Source organism: Nannobrachium achirus, assembly GCF_963921795.1.
Source record: "Nannobrachium achirus genome assembly, chromosome: 4".
NCBI classification, from domain to species: domain Eukaryota; kingdom Metazoa; phylum Chordata; class Actinopteri; order Myctophiformes; family Myctophidae; genus Nannobrachium; species Nannobrachium achirus.
The window spans coordinates 52,641,716-52,664,215 of record NC_137813.1 but is presented as its reverse complement, the minus strand read 5'-3'; the positions used below and the strand labels follow the sequence as shown (position 1 = coordinate 52,664,215).

The following is a 22,500-nucleotide window of genomic DNA, read 5'->3' as shown; positions in this document are numbered from 1 at the left end:
AATAAAATAAAAAACATTCTGAGGAATGAAATGTGTCTACCGTAACTAATGTATGGTACATGCACACGCATCAGCGTGCACAGTGCACACACACGCACACACACGCACGGCGCATGCACGCACACACAGTTTTCCAGTGGTATCGGCGTGACACCATGACTTGTACTTTCCATACCCTGCTTGTTTTTGAAGGTTTACTGGAATTTCTATGGAACTGTGGTGGGAACAGATAGATACTGACTGATAAACAGATAGAAAGATCAATAGACGACAGACAGACAGGGTGCTGATGGCCAAGCGGTTAAGGGGCGTAACAGCGCGTCACAGGTTCGATTCCTGAGCCCGGCGGTTGACTTACTGCATGCCCCTCCCACACGGCTCTCCCTGTTTCCTGTCTCACTCCACTGTACGATAAATAAAGGCGGAAAAGCATAATCCCATACTGCTCTTCACATACGTACTGTCTGACACGTCTGTCACAAGCAAGCCAGAATGTTTACTTCCATGGTGTGTATATCAATAGGCTGCATATAATTTTCACAGTCTATGCAGCAAAGAAAGGCTTGGCTTAAGTACTTAAGTCTTTGTGTATGTGTTTTCAGTCTGTGTAAGTGTGTTGAGAATACCGTAGAAAGTGTATCTACATGTAAACCAACTCCAGCTCCGTGTTCATGTTACTTTACAAACATTTACAAACAACAGCACAAAATTCACTGAATTTTGGGAAAGTAAACCACCCCACCTCCCCCAAACCCGAACCCCCCCCACATCCACCCCCGTGACTCGGGAACAAAGGTTAAACACTGCAGGAAATAACAGCAGACTCTCGAAAAACAGTTGGGTCAAAGACTAATGGGTTTAAAACCTTATGCCTGCTATCAGAAACACGTAGAGAGCCAACGTCTACCCCCACTGACAAATGAAGTGATTCAGTAGGTCGTATCTGACACTGAGCATCTGATTTATCACAGTATACTGCACATATTTATTATTATCCATGACCAATCCTCGCGCCGCGTGTTTCTGAAAATGCTGCTTGTATCGGGGCACACCCTAGTCAAGTGTGTGTGTGTGTGTGTGTGTGTGTGTGTGTGTGTGTGTGTGTGTGTGTGTGTGTGCACGCGCGAGCCACGCATGCGTGTGTGTGTGTGTGTGTCCAGTTGTAAAAGCAAGTCGTCACTGTCGGGCAGAAACCTCGTATCTCCAAGTTTCAAGTTTGTACGTTTTTTTCACCAAGTAAAGCCCTGCTTCATCATACAAGGCCGTTGCACAAAAGTAGTGAAAACAGCTGGTCCGCGAGGCGTTGTGTGCTTGCAGATCTGCTATTTTCACTAGTTTAGTTCATTTTTTAAAATGATAAATACAAAACGAACGGTTTTGGATATACAAGGTTTTCACCCGACAACGACGAAGTGTTGCAATGCAAGGTTGAGGCTTTAGTTTACAGTGTGCTCTCTCTCTCACACACACACACACACACACACACACGCACACGCACACGCACACGCACACGCACACACACACACGCACACACACACACACGCACACGCACACGCACACGCACACACACACACACACGCACACGCACACACACGCACGCACACACACACACACACACACGCACGCACACACACGTGCGCGCACACACACACACACACACACACACACATACAGGGGGGGATCACGTTACCCATCCGTGTTGAAAGCTGCTGCCTCTCCTGCATCCATCCCCCACTTAAGGTGTTATCAGTGTTTACTCCAGGCTATTGGCTGATATGCCAGGAATCTGTGCACCTCTCTGCACTCCTCCACCTCCTCCACCTCTGCCTGTATGTGTGTCTCTCTTTCTCTCTTGTAGGGATTAGGGATGGGACGATATGAAAATGTCATATCACGTTTTACGATATTATCGCGATAATCCAAATCCATTATCCTGGGGCGGAACATTTCCCAAAAAATAGCAGAGCTTGTAGATCGGCTATTTTTTGGCAAAGACATTTGAAAGAGAGTGAAAAAAAGACTGCATCAAGTACCTTTTACTAATTATAGAGGGTTTAAGTGGTTCCCAGTGCATGATGGAGGACGATATCAGATATGTAAAATCTCCACGATACGATTATCGTGAGTGTTTTTTATCACGATAAACGATAATATCGTCCAGGGATGGGACGATAACCGTTATTATCGTTTATTGTGATAAAAAACACACTCACAATAATCGTATCGTGGAGATTTAAATTTATCGTGAAATTGTCCTCTGTCATGCACTGGGATCAATTCAGCTTTTATTTGCCGAGCTGCAAATCCGGTACCATTTAAACCATCTATAATTGGTAAAACGAACCTGAAACGTAATTGTCCAAAAGTATTTTTTCACCAAATCTCTTTGCCAAAAGAATTGCTGATCTACAAGCTAATCCAATCCCTACTCCCTTGCACACCCAGTCTGCTGTTTAAACATTGTCTTCACTCCCATCTCTCACCATGGCGCTCTCTACTGAGTTTTCTCTCGCTGACGGTTTCCTCTGTCTCTTGTCCCGTGCACACGTGTGCACACATCACGCACGCACGCTGATACGCAACACGATGCTGGTACAAGTAGTTATTTACATAGCAGTTGAAAGCCACCTCAAATAAAACACACACGGGTGTCCACACACACACACGCACACACATACACACACACGGCTCTCGTCTTACCTTCGTGCATCTTTTTCTCCAGTCTCTGCTCGGGGGCGGGGGGCGGGGCTGTCTCGGCGGGCGCAACGCACTCCTGCCGATGCAGCGCGGGGCCGGCGCTCCTCTTCACCCCGTTACTGAGGGCCCTGGGAGGGTCCACCGGGGACGGAGGGGCCCTGGGCGGGGCCGCGGCGGCCGGGGGGGCCCTGGGAGGGGCCACGGCAGCCACGGCGGCCGGAGGGGCCCTGGGAGAGGCCACAGCGGCCGGGGGGGCCACGTCTGCGGCGATGGGCCGAGAGAAGGAGGCGATCCTCTGCAAGATGGAGCCCACGCTCTCCCGGGCCTCGCCCTGGTCCTCCGCGGGCCTCATCATGGTGACCGCCTGGGGCCCACACAGCTGCTCCAGCTGGGGGCTCTGGGCCGGGGACAGGGGCACGGGGGAGCAGCTCACCTCGGGGACGGGCATGGAGCCCGGGGGCGAGGCGGGGGGAGGAGGCCCCGGGGAGGACAGAGGGGAGAGGGGGTGGTGCAGCGAGAGGGGCGGGGTGGTGGTGGTGTCAGAGGCGCTGTCCAGGCTGCTGAGGGAGGCGGAGGGGCTGGCCGAGGCGGACGCGGGGCCTGCGGGAAAGTGGCTCCGCGGCGGGGGCCTGGGTGGGGTGGGGCTCGGAGCCCCCGCTGCCTGGGTCTTGTTGGCGCCCACCAGGCTGTCCAGGTCCAGGGGAAACTTGTGGAGGCGCGGGGTCTCCTTGGCCTTGGGGGTCTGCTGCTGCTGGGGCGCGTGGGGGGACGGAGGCTGGCTGTGGTTCTGGCTGTTGGAGTTGTAGTAGGACTCTTTCCCCGCGGCGGCGGTGTTGTTGTGTGCGCGGCCGTTCCAGGTGGCGTTGCCGTACCTCAGCCCCGGCGACATGGCTCCGCTGGCTCTCCGCGCGCCTCCTGCTCCTCCTCCGCTCTGGAGGTCCAGGCTGGGCATGGAGCCGTGGCCGCCGCCCAGCACCGGGCCCGGCCCGTCGCCGTCTAGCTCCGAGTGGAAGACGCTGCCGTGCGAGGAGAACTTCTTCAGCACGTGGTTGCCCCCCTGCAGGTAAGGCTGTCACCATTATGACATTTTACATGACAATTAATTACCACTCAAATAATTTGCGATCAGCGATTTAATTGTGTTTTTGTCGTTGACTATTACATTTCTGTTTGGCTTTTAGGCTTTGAAGTTGCACATGGTAGATACGACACATAACCAAAATATACAAAGAAATTACTGACATATTTGGCAACTTTATACTTAAAAAAAGACCATTGATAGTTAGTCAGGGGCGTTATGGAGATAACATGGTCATTTCGTGCAAATTAGTCTAAAAGCGCCACATTTTGCACAGATGTATCCCAGGGCATGCTCTAATGATTTATCTAGGGCACCCGAGCCGCCAACCTTCGGGGTCGCCACAGCGGCCAAATCAAGTTGGGCTCCCATCGACTTTCTATACAGGAAGAAAATATCCAGAAAAAAATCTGCTTTAAGTAGGATGTGAGGGGTCATGATGCTAAATTGCATTGCAAGCATTTGTTTTGCACAAAAAACATTCCTTGGGGCTATAAAGGGCCCCAGAAAACTATGGTTTAGTGATGAAAAGTGATGTCATCACTTTTCACAGTTTTGTGGGAGTTTTCTGGGGCCATTTATAGCCCAAGGAATGTTTTTTGTGCAAAACAAATGCTTGCAATGGATTCACCATCATGACAAACCCCTAGTTAGACCCCTCACATCCTACTTAAAGCAGATTTTTTTCTGGGTATTATCCTCCTGTATAGAAAGTCGATGGGAGCCCAACTTGATTTGGCCACTATGGCGACCCCGAAGCTAAATCATTAGAGCATGCCCTGGGCTACATCTGTGCAAAATTTGGCGCTTTTAGACTGATTAGCACCAAATATCCCTAACGCCCCCAACTAAGTGGAAATAGCCGATCTACAAGCTCACAACGTGCCGCGATGCGACGCGTTGTGAGCTTGCTATTTACACAATTTTTGACTTTTTAATACATATATGAACATTTTTTCAACATGGAAACGATTATGACGAATGACGATTACGTAAAACAATTGCGATTAGACGATTATGTAATAATTGTAGACAGATAGATAGATAGATAGATAGATAGATAGATAGATAGATAGATACCTTTATTAAAGTTAGTTGCCCAGAGGCAGCACAGCAGTATAAGATTATTTACAAAGTTACAGAGAAGTATGAAAAAGATAAAAAAGAAAAAAACAAGAACAGAGTACAGAGTACAGTAAGTACAGTAAGTACAGTAAGAGCAAGGTACAACAGGAAAGGGAACGAATAATATCTATACATAAAGTGTCCTAAAGCACGACTATCAATATAATACAGTGCCCACATCAAAGTGACCATAACAGTCAAAGCTAGTTAGTGCAACAAGTATCTCTACATCATGTCAAACACAAGCAGAAATACTAAAAAAAAAAAAAAAATGTGACAGCCCTACCTGCAGGACCACTCCTCCTCCTCCTCCGCACTGAGGCTCCCTGGCAGCGCGCTGCTGGGCCAGGGCGTGCTGCTGCTGCTGCTGCTGCTGGTACTGCTGGGGGTGGTAGTCCCCCTGCGAGGGTGGGGGGCTGGGGTAAGAGCCCGTCTTGGTGGTGGTCCCCGAGGACGAGGAGTACTCCAGGCTGGAGGAGGAGCTGTGCAGGCTGTCGTTGTCGCTGCCCGGACCCCCCGACAGCATGGAGGAAGAGGAGGACGAGTAGCCGTTGGGGTTGAAGCGGTTCTGGAAGGACGCAGCCCGGGTCACCCCCCCGCCGCTGGGCCTGTGGTCACCAGCAGGACAGTTTCACTTGACCATTACTTGTTAGGCGAATAATTGCATTTTTCTTTTTTTTTCCTTTTTTTTTGCATAAACATTAAGATTGTCATTAAGACTGTTTAATGTTCGTTAACATAAATTGCAGAGAGATGTGACAAATTCAATGTGCAAAGAAACTACCACCAATAATCACAATAAATAATCTACTATTACCAAAATAGCCCATACAGTATTTATTAATTGAATACTTTCGATTTGTTTTTAAATAGTGGAAATAGCTGAACAACAAGTACATCTATTTTTGAAAATGTAAAGACAGGGGATAAAGCAAAAAAAATACCAATAACATTTATTTCCAGACCATGCCCTGATATGTGATTTTTGAAACATGGCGCACGCAGCTCAAACCAATATTTGACATGTTTCCCTGAAGTTCTGAACTGCCTTCACTGAATGTGTGTGTGTGTGTGTGTGTGTGTGTGTGTGTGTGTGTGTGTGTGCCAATCCATACTTAATTTTATAGATGTATCTTCTGAAGTTCTGTTGTATTCTATTGCTAGTCTGGCCAATTCAAATACTCAGATCTTGAAATTATAACTGCTATTATTATATTATTATCACTTGACTAGCGTTTTTGACGAATGAAATCAGTCGGCAGGACTAAGAACTCTAACCCCTGTGTAAAGAACAATTGTTCAACAGAAGAAATGACACAGACAGATCCTTAAAGGGGAAGACCACCCATTTTCAATATTGAATTATGTCATTAATATACCTTAGAGGGGTTGTGTGGAAATAGAAAAAAAGTTCCCCCCTTCTGTGTTATTGTAAAGTACAACGGTGTGATGTCATCAAGTTGTACTTTACAATACAAACCCCAAAATCAATCCTCCAGTTCTAGGCAACACAGAAGGGGGGGGAACTTTTTTCTATTTCCACACAACTCCTCTAAGGTATATTAATGACATAGTTCAATATTGAAAATGGGTGGTCTTCCCCTTTAACCACTAATCTCAACAAACATTGCAATGGTGATATCGCCAGGCGAGCAACGATAACAACAACTCTGACAGGCACCTACCCGGTGCCGTTGTTGCTGAAGGCGGGCTTGGCCATGGTGCCGCGGTTGAAGGACAGGCTGGTGCCCAGGCTGCCCACCGCGCGGCTCTTGAGCACGGGGCTCTGGCCGGGGCTGGGCCCGGCGGAGCCCAGGCCCAGGCGGGAGCGGTACGCCATGGAGCCGCCGCCGCCGTGGTTGCCGTTGTTGTTGAGGTTGCCGTAGGCCAAGGAGGCGGGCGACGTGGGCATCATCATCCCTCCTCCTCCTCCTCCTCCTCCTCCTCGCGTCTCATTGGCTCTGTTGTTGTGGTTGAGGAGGAGGTGGGAGGAGCCGGCCGAGATGATGGGGGAGGGGGCGGACGGAATGTCGTCCACGTCGTCGATCTCGAAGGACCGCTTGAGCGCTGGAGGAGGAGAGGGAGGAGGGCTTCATTAGTCAGTTGTTAACTATTACATTGATTGATCGCGTACGTCACCGTTTCCCAAACCAGGGGTTCCCAAACTTTTTTGGGCTCAGGGCACCCCTATAAATATTTTTTTTCACCCGATACACCCCTACATTATATTCATAGTTTTCACTCCCAGCATCTCATATTTAGAGCATATTTTAGTGATTATGTTGCAAGGAAAACATTGAGATAATAGACATTTTGGTTAGAACTGACTAAAATAACTTTGTACTTCTAGTTTAAAATGATACTAAATATTTCTTTAAGTGTCCAGACAAATTCCAAATATTATCAAATTATGTCGCGGCACCCCTTTGAAAACCCCTGTCTCAAACGGTGGTTCAAGACCCATATGTCGTGGACCAATTTGTATGGGTCGCGAGTAAATACCCCTTTATTTTTAGGTTTCTTACATTTCGTTTTTAATTGTTATTTCAAAAGATTCACAAAAAACTCTTAAAACATTTCAATTAATTAGAGGCAAAAAATGTAATAAAAGGAAGTATTAAAAATAGCAGATCTACAAGCTCACAACGTGTCGCAACGCAATGCGTTGTGAGCTTGTAGATCGGCTATTTTGACTAGTTTGGGTCACGAGAAGACTTTCTCCTTTGGGTCACAAGCCAAAATGTTTTGGAACCACTGCCGTACATGATTGATGTGTCACATGATCAATGTATGGTACGTGATCACAAGAGTGCCATGTCCCAAGCATAAGAAAATGTACACGGCAAATAACATCATTGGTGTTCATTTGTACACCAAATGGACCTGTAAAAGTCCATTTGGTTACATTGGTTCATTCTCAGAGTTAAATTGGCACTGAGGATTTTTTCATGCAATTGCACACAGTTCATTTATCACTCCCGTGGGCCAAATTGGCTTGAAGAAAGGGGCCCAACCCAGCTGCATCTGTTCAGTGAGCGAACAAACAACTCAGCAGCACTGTACCACTCCAAATAACTGTCACTGAACATGGTTATAACACTTGATGCTTTGCTGCCAATGTTTTTAGTCTTTTCACAGGATTAACCAGCAGTAGGAATTGCAGAAATGTGTGGAAGGAGTAATCCGCTCTAGCAACAGAAGCTTACGTTTAAAAAGATGAATATGAACTAACCACTTAATCCCTAATTACTTTGTTGACCTATATACTATACTTGTCCCTCTCCTTCCTTTCCCTGCAACAGTAAGGGCCCTATTTTTGTCCGTGCCTTAACTGTTCTGCTGCCGTTGACAATCCTCACCGTCATTGAAAGGGTTAAAACCATGGTGCCGTTGACGGTGAGGACTGTCAATCTTACTGTATATACAGTAAAGATATGATTACTTACTGTACGTCTCGCCCGCATCGGTAATGTCCGCGATTTGTTCACAACGCACGTCGGGCGTGCACGCGAAGTGAACGTCCTCCATAGTAAATCCATTGAGAGGCCCATAAAGAGACTTCATTTACTCCAAAAGAGACATTGTACAGTATACATGGCCTGAATAAGGTACACAAAAAAACAAAAACAACCCCCTTCCGGCCCTTCAAAATAATAGCGGCGGCCCGGAGGAAACGGCGCGGCACCAAGGCACCAAGCAAACTTCAGATTAAAAGGCAGTAATACCTTATTATCCCTCAACTTATTTGGCTTTTTTACTATTTTGAAAAACATTTTAAGATACTTCAATTAGCCGATCTACAAGCTCACAGCGTGACGATGTAGATCGGCTAGTTAAACTATTTATAAAATGTTTTTCAAAACAGTAATAGAAGGCAAAGAAGTTTAGGGATAAGGAAACGGTCCCCAGATCTCTTAGTGAAAATTAGGCGATCTACAAGCCCACCAAGGTGTCGAGACGCGTTTTGAGCATGTTTATCTGCAATGTCTTAATGTTAAAGCAAAGGGATGCTAGGGCTCAAGTGTCCATGTTAGGGATGGGACGATATGAAAATTTCATATCGCGGTTATTGTGACAAAAGAAATCGCGATTTACGATAATCAAAATCCATTATACTGGGGCGGAAGATTTGATAGAGAGTGAAAAAAGACTGTATCACGTACGTATATTATACCTTTTACCAATTATAGAGGGTTTAAGTGGTACCGGTATTACGATATGTTAGATCTCCGCGATACGATTATCGTGAGTGTTTTTTATCACGATAAACGATAATATCACTTATCGTCCCATCGCTATATGTTCAAAACTCTTCATTCACTTCAAAGAAGTAAACGTTTTTCTTTTGCGTGCGTGCGTGCGTGCGTGCGTGCGTGCGTGCGTGCGTGCGTGCGTGCGTGTTTAAGTATTTAAGCTGTGTAGTTAACGACAGTATGTTGGGCACTTGGACCTGGCTCCTAACCTGCGTTGCATTTTATTACGTCAACCTGTCCTGTCTTTCAACTGTACAATCATAATAGTTAAGCTATCCTAAAAGAAAAACATACAGCCATAACCTGCGTGCAGCCACTTTTCACAAACTGAAACCTAGAATATGACTTTCCCTCTTACAGAAGTTCTGGTGGCAAGTTGCAACACTGACAAAATGGAAGTTGAGTATTTGGGTTCATCTTGGCCACTACAGTATGAACTAACGTAACCAGGGGCGTCAATTGGGTATGGCAGGGGTATGCAGCTACCATACCCTGTGTCCAGGGGGGGGAAATAAAAGTTACTTTTAAATATAAATCCATTAATGTCTCTTTGTCTATCTGTGCTGGTTGTTATGTTGTTAAATTACAGTAAAATAACTGCAAAATGTTACAAATTACACTTTAACAAGATATTTATAATTATATTCTCCACACTTTTATTCTCCCCATCTTGACAAACTGGTATATTCCCCAGGTTCCGTAGGTCAGCTGCACAGGTGCAATGCACTTGAACAACCGTTCCAGGCTGCCATATCCAGCTCAAGAAACCATAGAAACGGGGGGAAAAAATAAAATGTACTTCTTAAAATAAATGTACCATGCCTGTTGCTAAGGTGGGGCAACATGACTGGTGTCTTGCATGCGCGCGAAGGCGCGCGTGCAAGACACCAGTCATGTTGCCATACCTTAGCTTTTTCTGAACTGACTGACGCCACTGAACGTAACATTCCTGTTCAATCTATGTGCATTTACATGGGATCTGAAACGCCCGAGACACACAAACTGCAGCACAAGTGAAGAATAATACAGATATATGGAGGCAAAAGGCGGCTAATTAAATATTTTACTGACACTAATGGGGGAAAACAAACAGCAGCACCACATTCCAGAGCCCTGGTCGTGTCAAGTCCATTATAAAAGCTTGGCTGCTTTTTATTGTCTAGTTAATTGCTGGATAAGTAGAAGGCAACATGCACAACACCAGCTATGACTCTTTTGTGGTGCAGAGGATCCAATGCTCCAAAGATCCAGTTCCCCAAAGAAAAAGGTCAATTCCTGCAAACGCTTATCACCTCTGCATTGATTTATCAAGCACTTAAACCTCTGAGTATCGGATAAGAGCTCTTCAGGACCTCTTCAGGTTGTGTTAGAAGAACCACTTGAATCCTATATACTTTGTTCTTGTCCCCCCAGGTGTGATGTGTCTATACTTGGCCTCCAGTCAGTCAGTCAGTCAGTCAGTCAGTCAGTCAGTCAGTCAGTAAGGGACAGTGAAATAAGCTCCTCGAACTTTTGGTGATATCCTTTTGTCTACTCCAGTGTTTCTCAAACTTTCAAATTTCAAGGTTTCCCCTTAACTCTGACAGCATACAAATGGAACCAAATGGACCCTAACATACTTTTAGAGTTACATACTTTACTTGTATGGGTCAATATGGACCCCCATAAAGGAACCCACATAGTCCCTGGAATCCACTCTGAGAACCAATGGTCAACTCACTAATGTGTGCAATCACTAATGAGTGCAATCACGTGGTTGTACATGTTTGCACATTATGTTTCTGGGTCAATAACACATTCAATCAATCAATCAATCAATCAATCAATCAATCAATCAATCAATCAATCAATCAGATCAACCTGTGTGAGTTACAGCATGCTGAAGCTAACATGTGACGCCGCCAGGCCTCAGACAACACTTTTTAAGTCACCAGAAGCAACATCTGAAAGTTTTATAGAGGTGCTCTTAAGACGTCCATGCTCCAGGCCCGGTGTCTGCTGTTGAGTGTACGCGCAACGGAACGGCCCCTACGCTCAAAACAATGGCTGCACTGTGTGCACGAGTGCATGCGCGCGCGTGTGTGTGTGTGTGTGTGCACACGTGTACAAACGCATGTCGTGTGCACGTGGGTGGGTGGACCGACGGCGGGGATGTGCTGATTACAGAGGCGAGCGTTTGATCTTTGTTTGAAGCCGACACGTCATCGCAGAGTAGAGAGCACCGCCACCTTCTCCACTCTCCTCACCTCTACTTATTGGGGCTTTGAAACCAGCTGATCAGGCCGCCTCCAGCCTCAACACTCATCCTTCCCAAAGGTCAGTGCTAAGGTCATGAGGGGACGGGCTTAGGGCTGTCACAATTATTACATAATCGTCTAATCGCAATTATTTGACATAATCGCAAATATTTTGTCATAATCGTCATAATCGTGAATGTTGAAAAATGTTCATACATTTACAAACATTTTCAGAAATAGTGGAAATAGCCGACGCGTTGTGAGCTTGTAGATCGGCTATTTCCACTATCAATGTTATTTTTTAAGTAGAAAGTTGTCAAATATGTCAGTAATTTCTTTGTATATTTAGGTTATGTGTCATATCTACCATGTGCAACTTCAAAGCCTAAAGCCAAACAGAAATGTAATTATCAACGACAAAAACACAATTAAATCGTTAATCGCAATTATTTGAGTGACAATTAATCGTCATATAAAATGTCATATCAAGACAGCCCTAGACGGGCTGTGGGGCTAAAGTGCGCAGTAAACTAAAAAGTACATTTTTTGGACTCCATGAGATTCTAATTCGCGGTGCAGATTTGACTGTGTGTAAACCCAGAAGTGAAGGAGTCACGCCAGGGTAATGTAGGCGTAGCGCATATAGATGAGGCTCTAAGATTCTATTTTAACAGTGTTGACAGTACGGTATGTGTGGGGAGTGGGAGGTTCTAGGTTCTATCAACAGTGCTGACACTGAGAGTGTGTGTGTGAAAATTGACCAATTCTCAAGCTAGCACCACTCCCCCAGCATTGACCTCAATGGACTTACTCTATAATGGTGGCTTCACCTGATTGCTGCTTCCTGATTGGCTATCCAGGAAGTTAAGAAGTAAGCTGGGTTTGAACTATAGTATGTTGTCTACAGCAACCACACTAGTTAGTGTGCATTGGGAGGTTCTGGAAGCAGTCCTGGAACTAATTCAACCACCTGTGATAATTGATACACCTGGGATTCAAACACCTGCATGGGGAACCAAACGAGGGTTCCCCACACCCACAACATAGTAAAGTGTGTGTACTGTATGTGCAGACTGAAACGGTGTTCATTAGTGCATGTCTGCGCGCATGTGTTTACATGGACGTTTCCGTGTGTCTGTGTGTGTGTGTGTGTGTGTGTGTGTGTGTGTGTGTGTGTGTGTGTGTGTGTGTGTGTGTGTGTGTGTGTGTGTGCGTGCGTGCGTGTGTGAGTTTCTAGGTGGTCCGGTGGCGTCGCAGAGCTGAGCACTGGCATGCAGAAGGATTGTCTCAAGAGCCTTTTCTTCCATTCCTAATACCATGACAACTCTCTCTCTCTCTCTCTCCTTTTCTCTCTCTCTTACACACACACACACACACACACACACACACACACACACACACACACACACACACACACACACACACACAGCACGCACACAGCGACTCTCTATTTTTACACAGACATTTTTCGACTAAACAATGTGTTTCGCAAACAGATCTTGTAGATCTGCTATTTTCACTAGTTTGGATCCCGGGCAAACGTCTAATTTGTCTTTTGGGACTCGACCTGGAAGGTTTGGGAACAACTGGTATAGTCATTGCGACCGTAGGTCGCAGTTTACTGTCAGAACAGGCACAGCTTGTCCGTATGTACCGGTATGTATGTATACGTGTAACACCTGATACTGTGGTGATGTGTCACTGTGACGTCACAGGTGACATCGCAGTGATGTCAGATACTCAGAGCAGGGATCAGGCATAAACAGGTGACATCTCAGTGATGTCAGATACTCCGAGTAGGGATCTCCATATATGGGCATAAAAGGGATTCTGTTAGGGATCTCCATATATGGGCATAAAAGGGATTAGTGATGTCAGATACTTAGAGCAGGGATCTCCATATATGGGCATAAAAGGGATTCTGTTTAGGGATCTCCATATATGGACATAAAAGGGATTGTATCCCAGATGATGCCCTGTTAGGAGAACCACACTAACAGAATCCATATATGGCCAAGACAGATGGCCAAGACAGATGGCCAAGACAGATGAAGCGACCTCGCCCTTAGGTGTCTTACTGGTAGTCACGGTCTGTATCAAGTCAAAAAGATCAGCCTCGAAAAGTGTGTGAGTCTCTCTCTCTCTCTCTCCTCTGTATAATGTTTGCCTCTACCAACCCTGCCCTGTGACTTACATACACACACACACACACGCACACATGCCCAGTTGTTCCTTCCTCCCGCAGACACAAAGGGTGGCTTGAGGTCTGCGTCCTGGAGTCAGGACCTGCGGCCGAGGTTGGGTTACAACATGAACAGCAACGCAACCCCAAAATTCCTTTCATCACAACACAATGGAGGAGGACGCGGGGGGGAGGGGGCGCTCCAGCCGTCTACAGGAAGCGGGCAGGGTCAGAAATGTCAGGGAACACACAGGTCAGCGTCAGAACAGCCCACGTGACGCAAAGGACGGTGCCACCCTGTGGGTGTGTGAATGATAATGATCATATTTGTAGGACAATCTTGTCCGACCAATGTACAAATGGTAGTATCTCGTCGTTGTCGGGTGGAAACCTTGTTTGTCCAAGACTGTTCGTTTTGTATTTATCACTTTAAAAATAAAATAAACTGGTGAAAACAGCAGATCTACAAGCACACAACGCCTCGCGGTGCGAGGCGTTGTGTGCTTGTAGATCGGCTGTTTTCACTACTTTTGTGCGACGGCCTTGTGTGATGAAGCAGGGCTTTACTTGGTGAAAAAACGTACACATTTGAAACTTGGGAGATACAAGGTTTCTGCCCGACAGTGACGATATATACAGCAGTGGTTCCCAAACGTTTTAGCTCGAGTCCCAAAAGAGAAATTAGGCATTTGCCCGGGAGCCAAACCAGTGAAAATAGCAGCTCTACAAGCTCACAACGTGTCGCTTGTTGAGTTCACAGTTCAGTTTCACTCAGTAGTATCGGATAAAGTGTCCTATGACCTCTTCAGCTGAACAACCACTTAAGCCCTATACACTTTGTCAACTGGGGTCCCCCAGGGGTCCGTACTTGACCCCCTGCTTTTCCCCTGGCCTCTACAACAAAACTGAGAAAAAAGAAGATGCTTTGTGAGCTTTCAGAACTGCAATTTTTGTAGAATTATTGCCTATTCGCCTTATGACAAGGCCAGAATAGGGACGCTATAGGGTTCATGTGGTAAAGGTTTGGGAAGGGGATGGCCGTGGTTAAGCTCTAGCCATTTCTATCTGGTTTTGGCTGAAGGCACTTTACAAATGCTAAAATATCAAATGTTTAGGTTCCGTCTGCATGCTTAACACCGGCTGCCATCCAATTCCTCAACAACCACATGCTGTAGAGTAAGGGGATATCTTAAAAAAGTCCTGGAATAAATTCCTTACCAAAAACTTTCTTCACCAATGTGTTTGTAACACATCTCACAAAGACTGAAATTCTGTTTCCCTAGGAGAATCTGTGACAGCTGCTGAAAGTTGGGGCCCCATTAAATTAACTATACAGGATAAAACACACCAAAATAAATATGTTTAAGTAGCATGTGAGGGGGCAAACTATGGGGTTTTCATCATTCTGAATCCAATGCAAGCATTTGTTTTGCACAAAAAACATTCCTTGGGGTAAAGGCAGCTCCCACAAAACTGTGAAAAGTGATGACTCATCACTAACCCATAGTTTTGTCTGGACGTTTGTTGTCCAAGGAATGTTTTTCGTGCAAAACAAATGCTTGCAATGGATTCAGAATGATGAAAAAAAAAAAACCTAGTTTGACCCCTCACATGCTACTTAAAGCATATTTATTTTATGTTTTATCCTGTATAATGGGACCCCAACTTTCAGCAGCTGTCAAGGATTCTTCTCCTAGGAAAACTGAATTTCAGTCTTTGTGATATGTGTTACTAAACACCTTTACAAACACATTGGTGAAGAAAGTTTTTGGTAAGGATTTTATTCCAGGATTTGACACTATTTCTGAATATATCCCCTTACTAGTAGAGCTGTATGAGTGTGAACCAGGGATCTTTTATATAACCCTGGATGTAACGGTTTGAAAAATAAAGGTTTTTCCATGGCCCTGCTATGTATTTGGTAGAGAGAGAAAGAGAGAGAGAGAGATGCATTCATTGTATGTGGTGTTTTTCCATTGCTAGCGGTGAATTTGGCTGTGTAAACAATAGTACTATCAAGCCTTCTCCATCACACAGTCTCCTGCAGCACCAGAGATCATATCACACCAGTCAGGGAATGCGTGTGTGTGTGTGTGTGTGTGTGTGTGTGTGTGTGTGTGTGTGTGTGTGTGTGTGTGTGTGTGTGTGTGTGTGTGTGTGTGTGTGTGTGTGTGTGTGTGTGTGTTTGTGCGTGCGTGCGTAGAGTACGTGCATGCGTGAATATGTTCCTCTACATTTAATACCGCCTTAATGTCCTCACAAGGGTAGAAAGATAAGGAAAAAGCCCTTCCGGGTAGGGGTGTGTGGGGGAGGGGTCCCGGGTAGAGTTACCTGTGGTAAAGGTAAAGGCTAGGGTAAGGGTTAAGGTTAAGCATGTAGTGATGAGGCCTTAACAATCCTCACTACATTAATAACCGGAAGCCTTAGGAAAGGATTAGGAAATGAATGTAGCGTCACAAAGCAAAGAGAAGCTCTGCGTGCTAGAATATGTTTATGTGGAACTGCATGCACGTACACATGGAATACAGAATATATAGAATATTATGCAACACACACACACACACACACACACACACACACACACACACACACACACACACACACACACAGTGTATTCAGTCTCTCTGACTGATGTGATAACATACCGTACATGCTCTACAAAGCCGGTTGAATGCTATGGAGAAATAGAGAGTGCTTGAATGTTGGAGAAATCTAAAATAGGATTTAATTCATTTGTTTTCTGTGTTTAGGTACAGGTCACCCCAGTTCAGGATCCTGTGTTGCTCTTGGGAAAAGACAGAGTGGGCGAGAGAATTTGCTGGAAACACAAACAGGTGTGGTGGTGTACGGTATCACTGTCTATCAACTAATATTTCATTTTATTAACTAAGTACTGGATGTTAAAGGTGATAGACCATGAAATTTCACTTTTCCTATTCTAAAACCTTTTTTTGGGGTCCCACTAGCACCTTCTATCCTCACAAAGTCCCATTTCTGACCATTGTGTCTTTCTCTGGTTTTGGGAAGGAGGAGGTTAAAAGCATCCCACAGGTTCTCAAAACAGGCTGTCCAGATTTGCTGCCGTCGCTGATGTCAGCGACGGCCGTTTTCTTTTCAAAAACATTTTTCTTTTTTCAAAAAAAATCAAAAGGATTTTTTGGGGGGGGGGGTGGCGCTGTTCAGGCCAAAGGTGGTACTGCAGCTGAAAATACTCTGAGAGCCATTCAAAAATGAGAGAGGCTCTCTATTCAGGAGTGATAATTTAGCCTCAAACCTTTTGAAAAACGTTTTTGGGACATAAACAATATGACATAAATACTTTTTAAATGCATGGTGTATCACCTTTAAAGACATTGTTTTGGAGTTTTTAGATGAAAGTAGCGTAGGGGGAGAAACACCTAACCACAACCATGTCCACACTAGCCCTGTCCTGGCTATTTTGGGTGCATTTATTAATACAAATAGACAGAAATAGTCATTCTAAAGCTATGTGCTATGTTCTATACAGCTAAGCAGTTGAATAAATCACAGATTAAGGCTTTAGCCTTTCCTTTTATGACATTTCTGAGAACATTCATGTTCACGGTTCAATACTCTTTAATCTCAAAATAGGGATGGGACGATATGAAAATTTCATATCACGATTATTGTGACAAAATAAATCGTGATTTACGATATTATCGCGATAATCAAAATCCGTTATCCTGGGGTGGAACATTTGCCAAAAAATATCAGATCTACACGGCGCGTTGTGAGCTTGTAGATCTGATATTTTTTGGCAAAGACATTTGATAGAGAGTGAAAAAAAGACTGTATCAAGTACGTATATTCTAAGTACCTTTTACCAATTATAGAGGGTTTAAGTGGTACCGGATATGCAGCTTGGCAAATAAAAGGTGAATTGATCCCAGTGCATGACGGAGGACGATATCACGATAACTTAAATCCCCACAATACGATTATCGTGAGTGTTTTTTTATCACGATAAACCATAATATCGCTTATCGTCCCATCCCTATCTCAAAGTAACCAATAACGGAAAATAGCCATGCAGTCACGCTGGCTTCTATGGAACCCAAATGAATGAAATCAGTCGTGGCGGTCAGACAGTGAACTTTCATCCACGATAACTCTGTGTCAAAGGGATATCACAGCGTGGGTTTCCCCTGTCAGTATCTGTAGGGTATCATGTTTGGCAACTGTACCGGAGTACCTGTGAACACTGAGCCACATCTCTCACTCAGTAATCACAGTACAAACATGTTAGGGCAGAATGAAAGGAAAGTGTTTAAACGAGCTACAGCGCGCGCGCTCACACACACACACACACACACACACACACACACACACACACACACACACACTGGGAAAGTTGGGACAATTTTGTAACTAATCAGATACACACACTTTTGTGCATGTGTGCACGCACAACATAGGCAAAAATGCTTTGATCTGCGATAACACATCCTAAAGTTATACTTTAGCCTTGCCAAGAACCTACTAATACACATGCTATAAAGCCACCTAAAAACGTTCTCAAGCATGTTAACGGGCGTTAATAGGTATTAAACGTAATGTACAAGACTGTACTATACTCTAGGTTCATTTCGAGCACTGGTTGGCTAACGTAACACGGGGCTAATTCCCGTTTGCCATCTCGACACTATGGCTAACGTGATTCTCGTTTGTAAAAAATGACACAATTATTCTCCTGATGAGAGCTCAACTGTGGCTTCATATAGCGTCAGAGTGGCCATACGAACGCACCCAACATGTCAGGACAATTAGCTGTGAAGGGCAGGGCCATGGATTGTGGCCTGGATGGAGAACCATGGTCAGGGAGGGAGAGCAGAATGGAGCTAGGCCAGGGCTTCCCAAAACCTTTCAGCTTGAGACGGAAAAGACATATTTGGTGTGAGAAAATATCGGGGGAAAGAAAATACATTATTTAGATATGGGGCGGCCGGATGGGAACCGCGAGGTTCCCAGTTCAATCACGGGCTCCCCCAGAGTTAGTGTCGATGTTTCCTTGGGCAAGACTCTGAACCCCTAATTGGTCCCGGTGTGAGTTTGGTGCCTTGCAATTACATGGTTTCCTCCGCCATCGGTGTATGAATGTGTGTGTGTGAATGGGTGAATGTGAGACATGTCCTTAAATCTGACACGATCTAAAGAGGGAGACCAAATACAACCACCCTAAGTTATATTGTATTAACATTACGTACTCTGGCTTTGACAAAATTACATTTTATCCATTAAAAAGTTGCATACCGGTATAGTGCCGCTTTAACTTTTTTCGAAACGAAAATAAATAAATAAAACAGGATATTTATTCACGACCCTTGACAATTTGTCCGTGACCGAGACCTGGGTTGTTTGGGATAACAGCGAGCTAGGCTAACCGCGGCTACAAGTGTGAACCTGCCCCTCCACACAGCTCTGAGTAGATAAGGAGGCCCTGGTATCAGGTAATTGCTGGCACCCTGTCAAACACTGTGGAAATAATTATGGTGGCAGTGGAGTGCGGCGTTGCCACATTCTGAGAGGGAAAGAAACAAGCAACCAGGCCTAGGAAAACGAGGCCAAAAGAAGCGACAATTTTAGGCCACATGAGCACTTTAAAGTAACCTGTATACTGTATACACCTATGTGCTACATACCACATACATCTGCTATTTGAAAATAGACAATGTTATTTATTTATCTGTTATTTTCAAGAAATCTTGACATAAAATGTGGAATATATTGAATATGTGTTACATTGTAACAACACAAATCTGGTATATATACAAATACATATTAACTCACTTAGCGCCGAGCGAGCCAGATTTCAATATGAATCTGCGCTTATAACGCCAGGAAATAGCTATATTGAATCCCCAAAATCACATTACATAAACAGGTACACGTGCCTGCGGATGCCACAAGATGACCACTAGAGTGAGCCATAGCTCATAGACTTTCCATGGTCCCATGTTAAGTCAGAATAAAAAACAAGGTTCATGACATAACAGGATGGTACAATGACATGCTCTCCATTGACATTCAATGGACAGGCCGCGGGCCGCCATTTGAGCTCAATACTGCTCAATTCGTGCTTGATCGTCTCAAACCACCATTGGTATGGGCATCGGAACGTATATAGATGCCACACAGAAAGTTTCCGAATCAAAATCCGACCTAGTGAAGCTACGTGAGGGTCGGATGGTTTGCATTGAGCCTAGCGGCTAACAGAGGCCTACGTAAACAGGAAGCTATGGCTTAAAGGTGACGTCATAATCGTATCCTTTTTTTTCACGGTTTTCATCTGTATGCTAGTCGAAGGTAAGCTAACCGTTCCGCTCCGTCTATCAACCCAAATTAAAAGCTTAAACAATGCTTTTATATAAAAGTCGCTCCGAGTCGCTCGGCACCAAACGCCATCATTAGTTAGTCGCCCCGAAAGTCGCTCGGCGCTAAGTGAGTTAATTGTTAATTAATATTAATTGTGGACATTTGGGGTCCATGACATGAAAATGTTTGAGAACCACTGGTTTAAACAACATTCACGAAACAAGACCCAAATAAGCAACTACGCTTTAGGAACAAGCCCAACCTGCAACTACCAATATTTACAAGTGACTTCACAGAAAAAGAAGCCCAAAGTGGCTTATAATAAGCAGACATGGCAACACTGGTGGAGCGCCCTGTCTACACTCAACTCTGCCTCTACTCTACTCTCTGTGTGTGTGTGTGTGTGTGTGTGTGTGTGTGTGTGTGTGTGTGTGTGTGTGTGTGTGTGTGTGTGTGCGCACACTCTCACACACAGACGTTATATAATATTGATATGTTCCGACGCCATAGTGTGTGTGTGTGTGTGTGTGTAGCTTGTTCAAAACTCTAATCCTTTTCTTCTTATACAATACCTCCAGAATCTGATAAAAAAAAGAAAAAACAAGAGATGCACAATCTCTCTCTCTCTCTCACACACACACACACACGCACACACACACGCACACGCGCATGCGCACGCGCACACGCACACGCACGCGCACACGCACACGCACACGCACACACACACACACACACACACGCACACCAGTCATATTTACTCACAGGGTTGGGTTTCTGGGAAAGTGTGTGTGTGTGTGTGTGTGTGTGTGTGTGTGTGTGTGTGTGTGTGTGTGTGTGTGTGTGTGTGTGTGTGTGTGTGTGTGTGTGTGCGCGTGTGTGTGTGCGCGAACGCGCGTGTGTGCGTGCATGCATGTGTGTGTGTGTGTGTGTGTGTGTGTGTGTGTGTGTGTGTGTGTGTGTGTGTGTGTGTGTGTGTGTGTGTGTGTGGGTGTGACAGTTTTTGTCCAGTGATGATAGCATGCTTCCTTGTTGACGTTCAGTGTTGGTGGACACATCACCATCTTCCACTCCGGGTCATTCGGGAACATTTCCTCTCACATGGACGTTGGAAGGAATTTAGAACAGCAACAACAACAAGTACTGTAACAACGTCTGCTTTGCTTTTAACAACCTTCACCCTGATGTCCCTAATTTGGCTGTGATTTTAGGTGCAAAGCAATTCTAAAATGATCTTGTATCGCAATGCAATATGGGATGGGACGATATGGAAATTTCATATCACTATTATTGTGACAGAAAAAACGCTATAATCAAAATCCATTATCCTGGGGTGGAACAAAATAGCCGATCTACAAGCTCACAACGCGTCGCAGCGGCTATTTTTTGGCAAAGACATTTGATAGAGAGTGAAAAAAAGACTGTATCAAGTACGTATATTATAAGTACCTTTTACCAATTATAGAGGGTTTAAGTGGTACCGGCGGATATGCAGCTCGGCAAATAAAAAGGTGAATTGATCCCAGTGCATGACGGAGGACAATATCACGATACATTAAATCTCCACAATACGATTATCGTGAGTGTTTTTTATCACGATAAACGATAATATCGCGTATCGTCCCATCCCTAGATGCAATGTGTTTTAAGTTTGAAGATCGCCTATTTTTTTTTTAAACCTTTTGAATAGGGATTAAGTGGTTAATTGGAGAACAGCAAACATAAAAGATAAAGTAAACCGCTAATCCATTTTGAGTGCTGTGGTGTCCTATGGTTTTGAACGTGATTTGTGGTTTGGTTAAGGTAATTAGGTTTAGATTTAGTCGGCTTAGCTTGGCACGAAGTCTTTTGAACATTGACATTCTGTGGTGGTTGTGAAAGCAGGGACATAATCCAAAGAGGTGAACAATTATTGCAACCTAATTTGTTTTTAAAGGACCGTCATTTGGACTGCCAACTTTAGCCCATCACACAACTAACGATTTACTTGACACTATACTGCTGACCATTTCCCAAACCATACTGTGGTTTTAATGCAGGGGTCTTCAATGCTTTCAGGCCAAGACCCCTTAGTTGAAAGAGAGATGAAGCAGGGACCCCCACAACCTTTTCATGTAGATTCAATCATCGTATTTTGGATTCATGTCAATTTGTGTTTTCAGATATTTAACCACTTGAACTGTCAACTCTTAATAAACTTGACCTCTGGACTTAGTCTGCTCTTTTTCCCCTCTACACCAAACCCCTTTGCCAAATATAGCCGATCTACAAGCTGTTGAACACCCTTTACTTCTGTCTGCGCGTTTTACAAATACTGAACCAATGAAAAGTATTAAAAAGCGCTTCTGACTAAAAATCCAAATCCATTGGATCCTCAAGCTGTCAGTCAGACTTCCTAACTCCACCCTGCATAGCACACAACAAAAACACCTATCTCCACATTCACTGTTTAAAAATCTCCTACCTCCTCTTGAGCTGGATTTGGGTAAATTAAAGTGATGATAATATAATGACACATGCAAGTATCTGACAATGTATAAAGTCACAATACCAACTTTGTTGAGGTGGTATTGTGTTGTTTTAAAAACATATGGCTTT

At 44.6% G+C, this 22,500-nt stretch overlaps 1 protein-coding gene across 1 annotated transcript in view; it reads right to left on the bottom strand.

The window, feature by feature from the left end:
* The window catches only part of LOC308282992 (uncharacterized protein), a gene marked incomplete at its 3' end in the record, with an annotated part of 119,048 nt that overhangs the window by 75,966 nt on the left and 20,582 nt on the right, over positions 1–22,500 (bottom strand). Inside the window, exons 2-4 of the mRNA XM_080723379.1 lie at positions 6,586–6,967; positions 5,187–5,508; positions 2,701–3,766 (exon numbers count right to left, since the gene is read on the bottom strand). Coding sequence (XP_080579505.1) covers positions 2,701–3,766; positions 5,187–5,508; positions 6,586–6,967 — 1,770 coding nt within the window. The remainder of the gene's footprint in view (positions 1–2,700; positions 3,767–5,186; positions 5,509–6,585; positions 6,968–22,500) is intronic.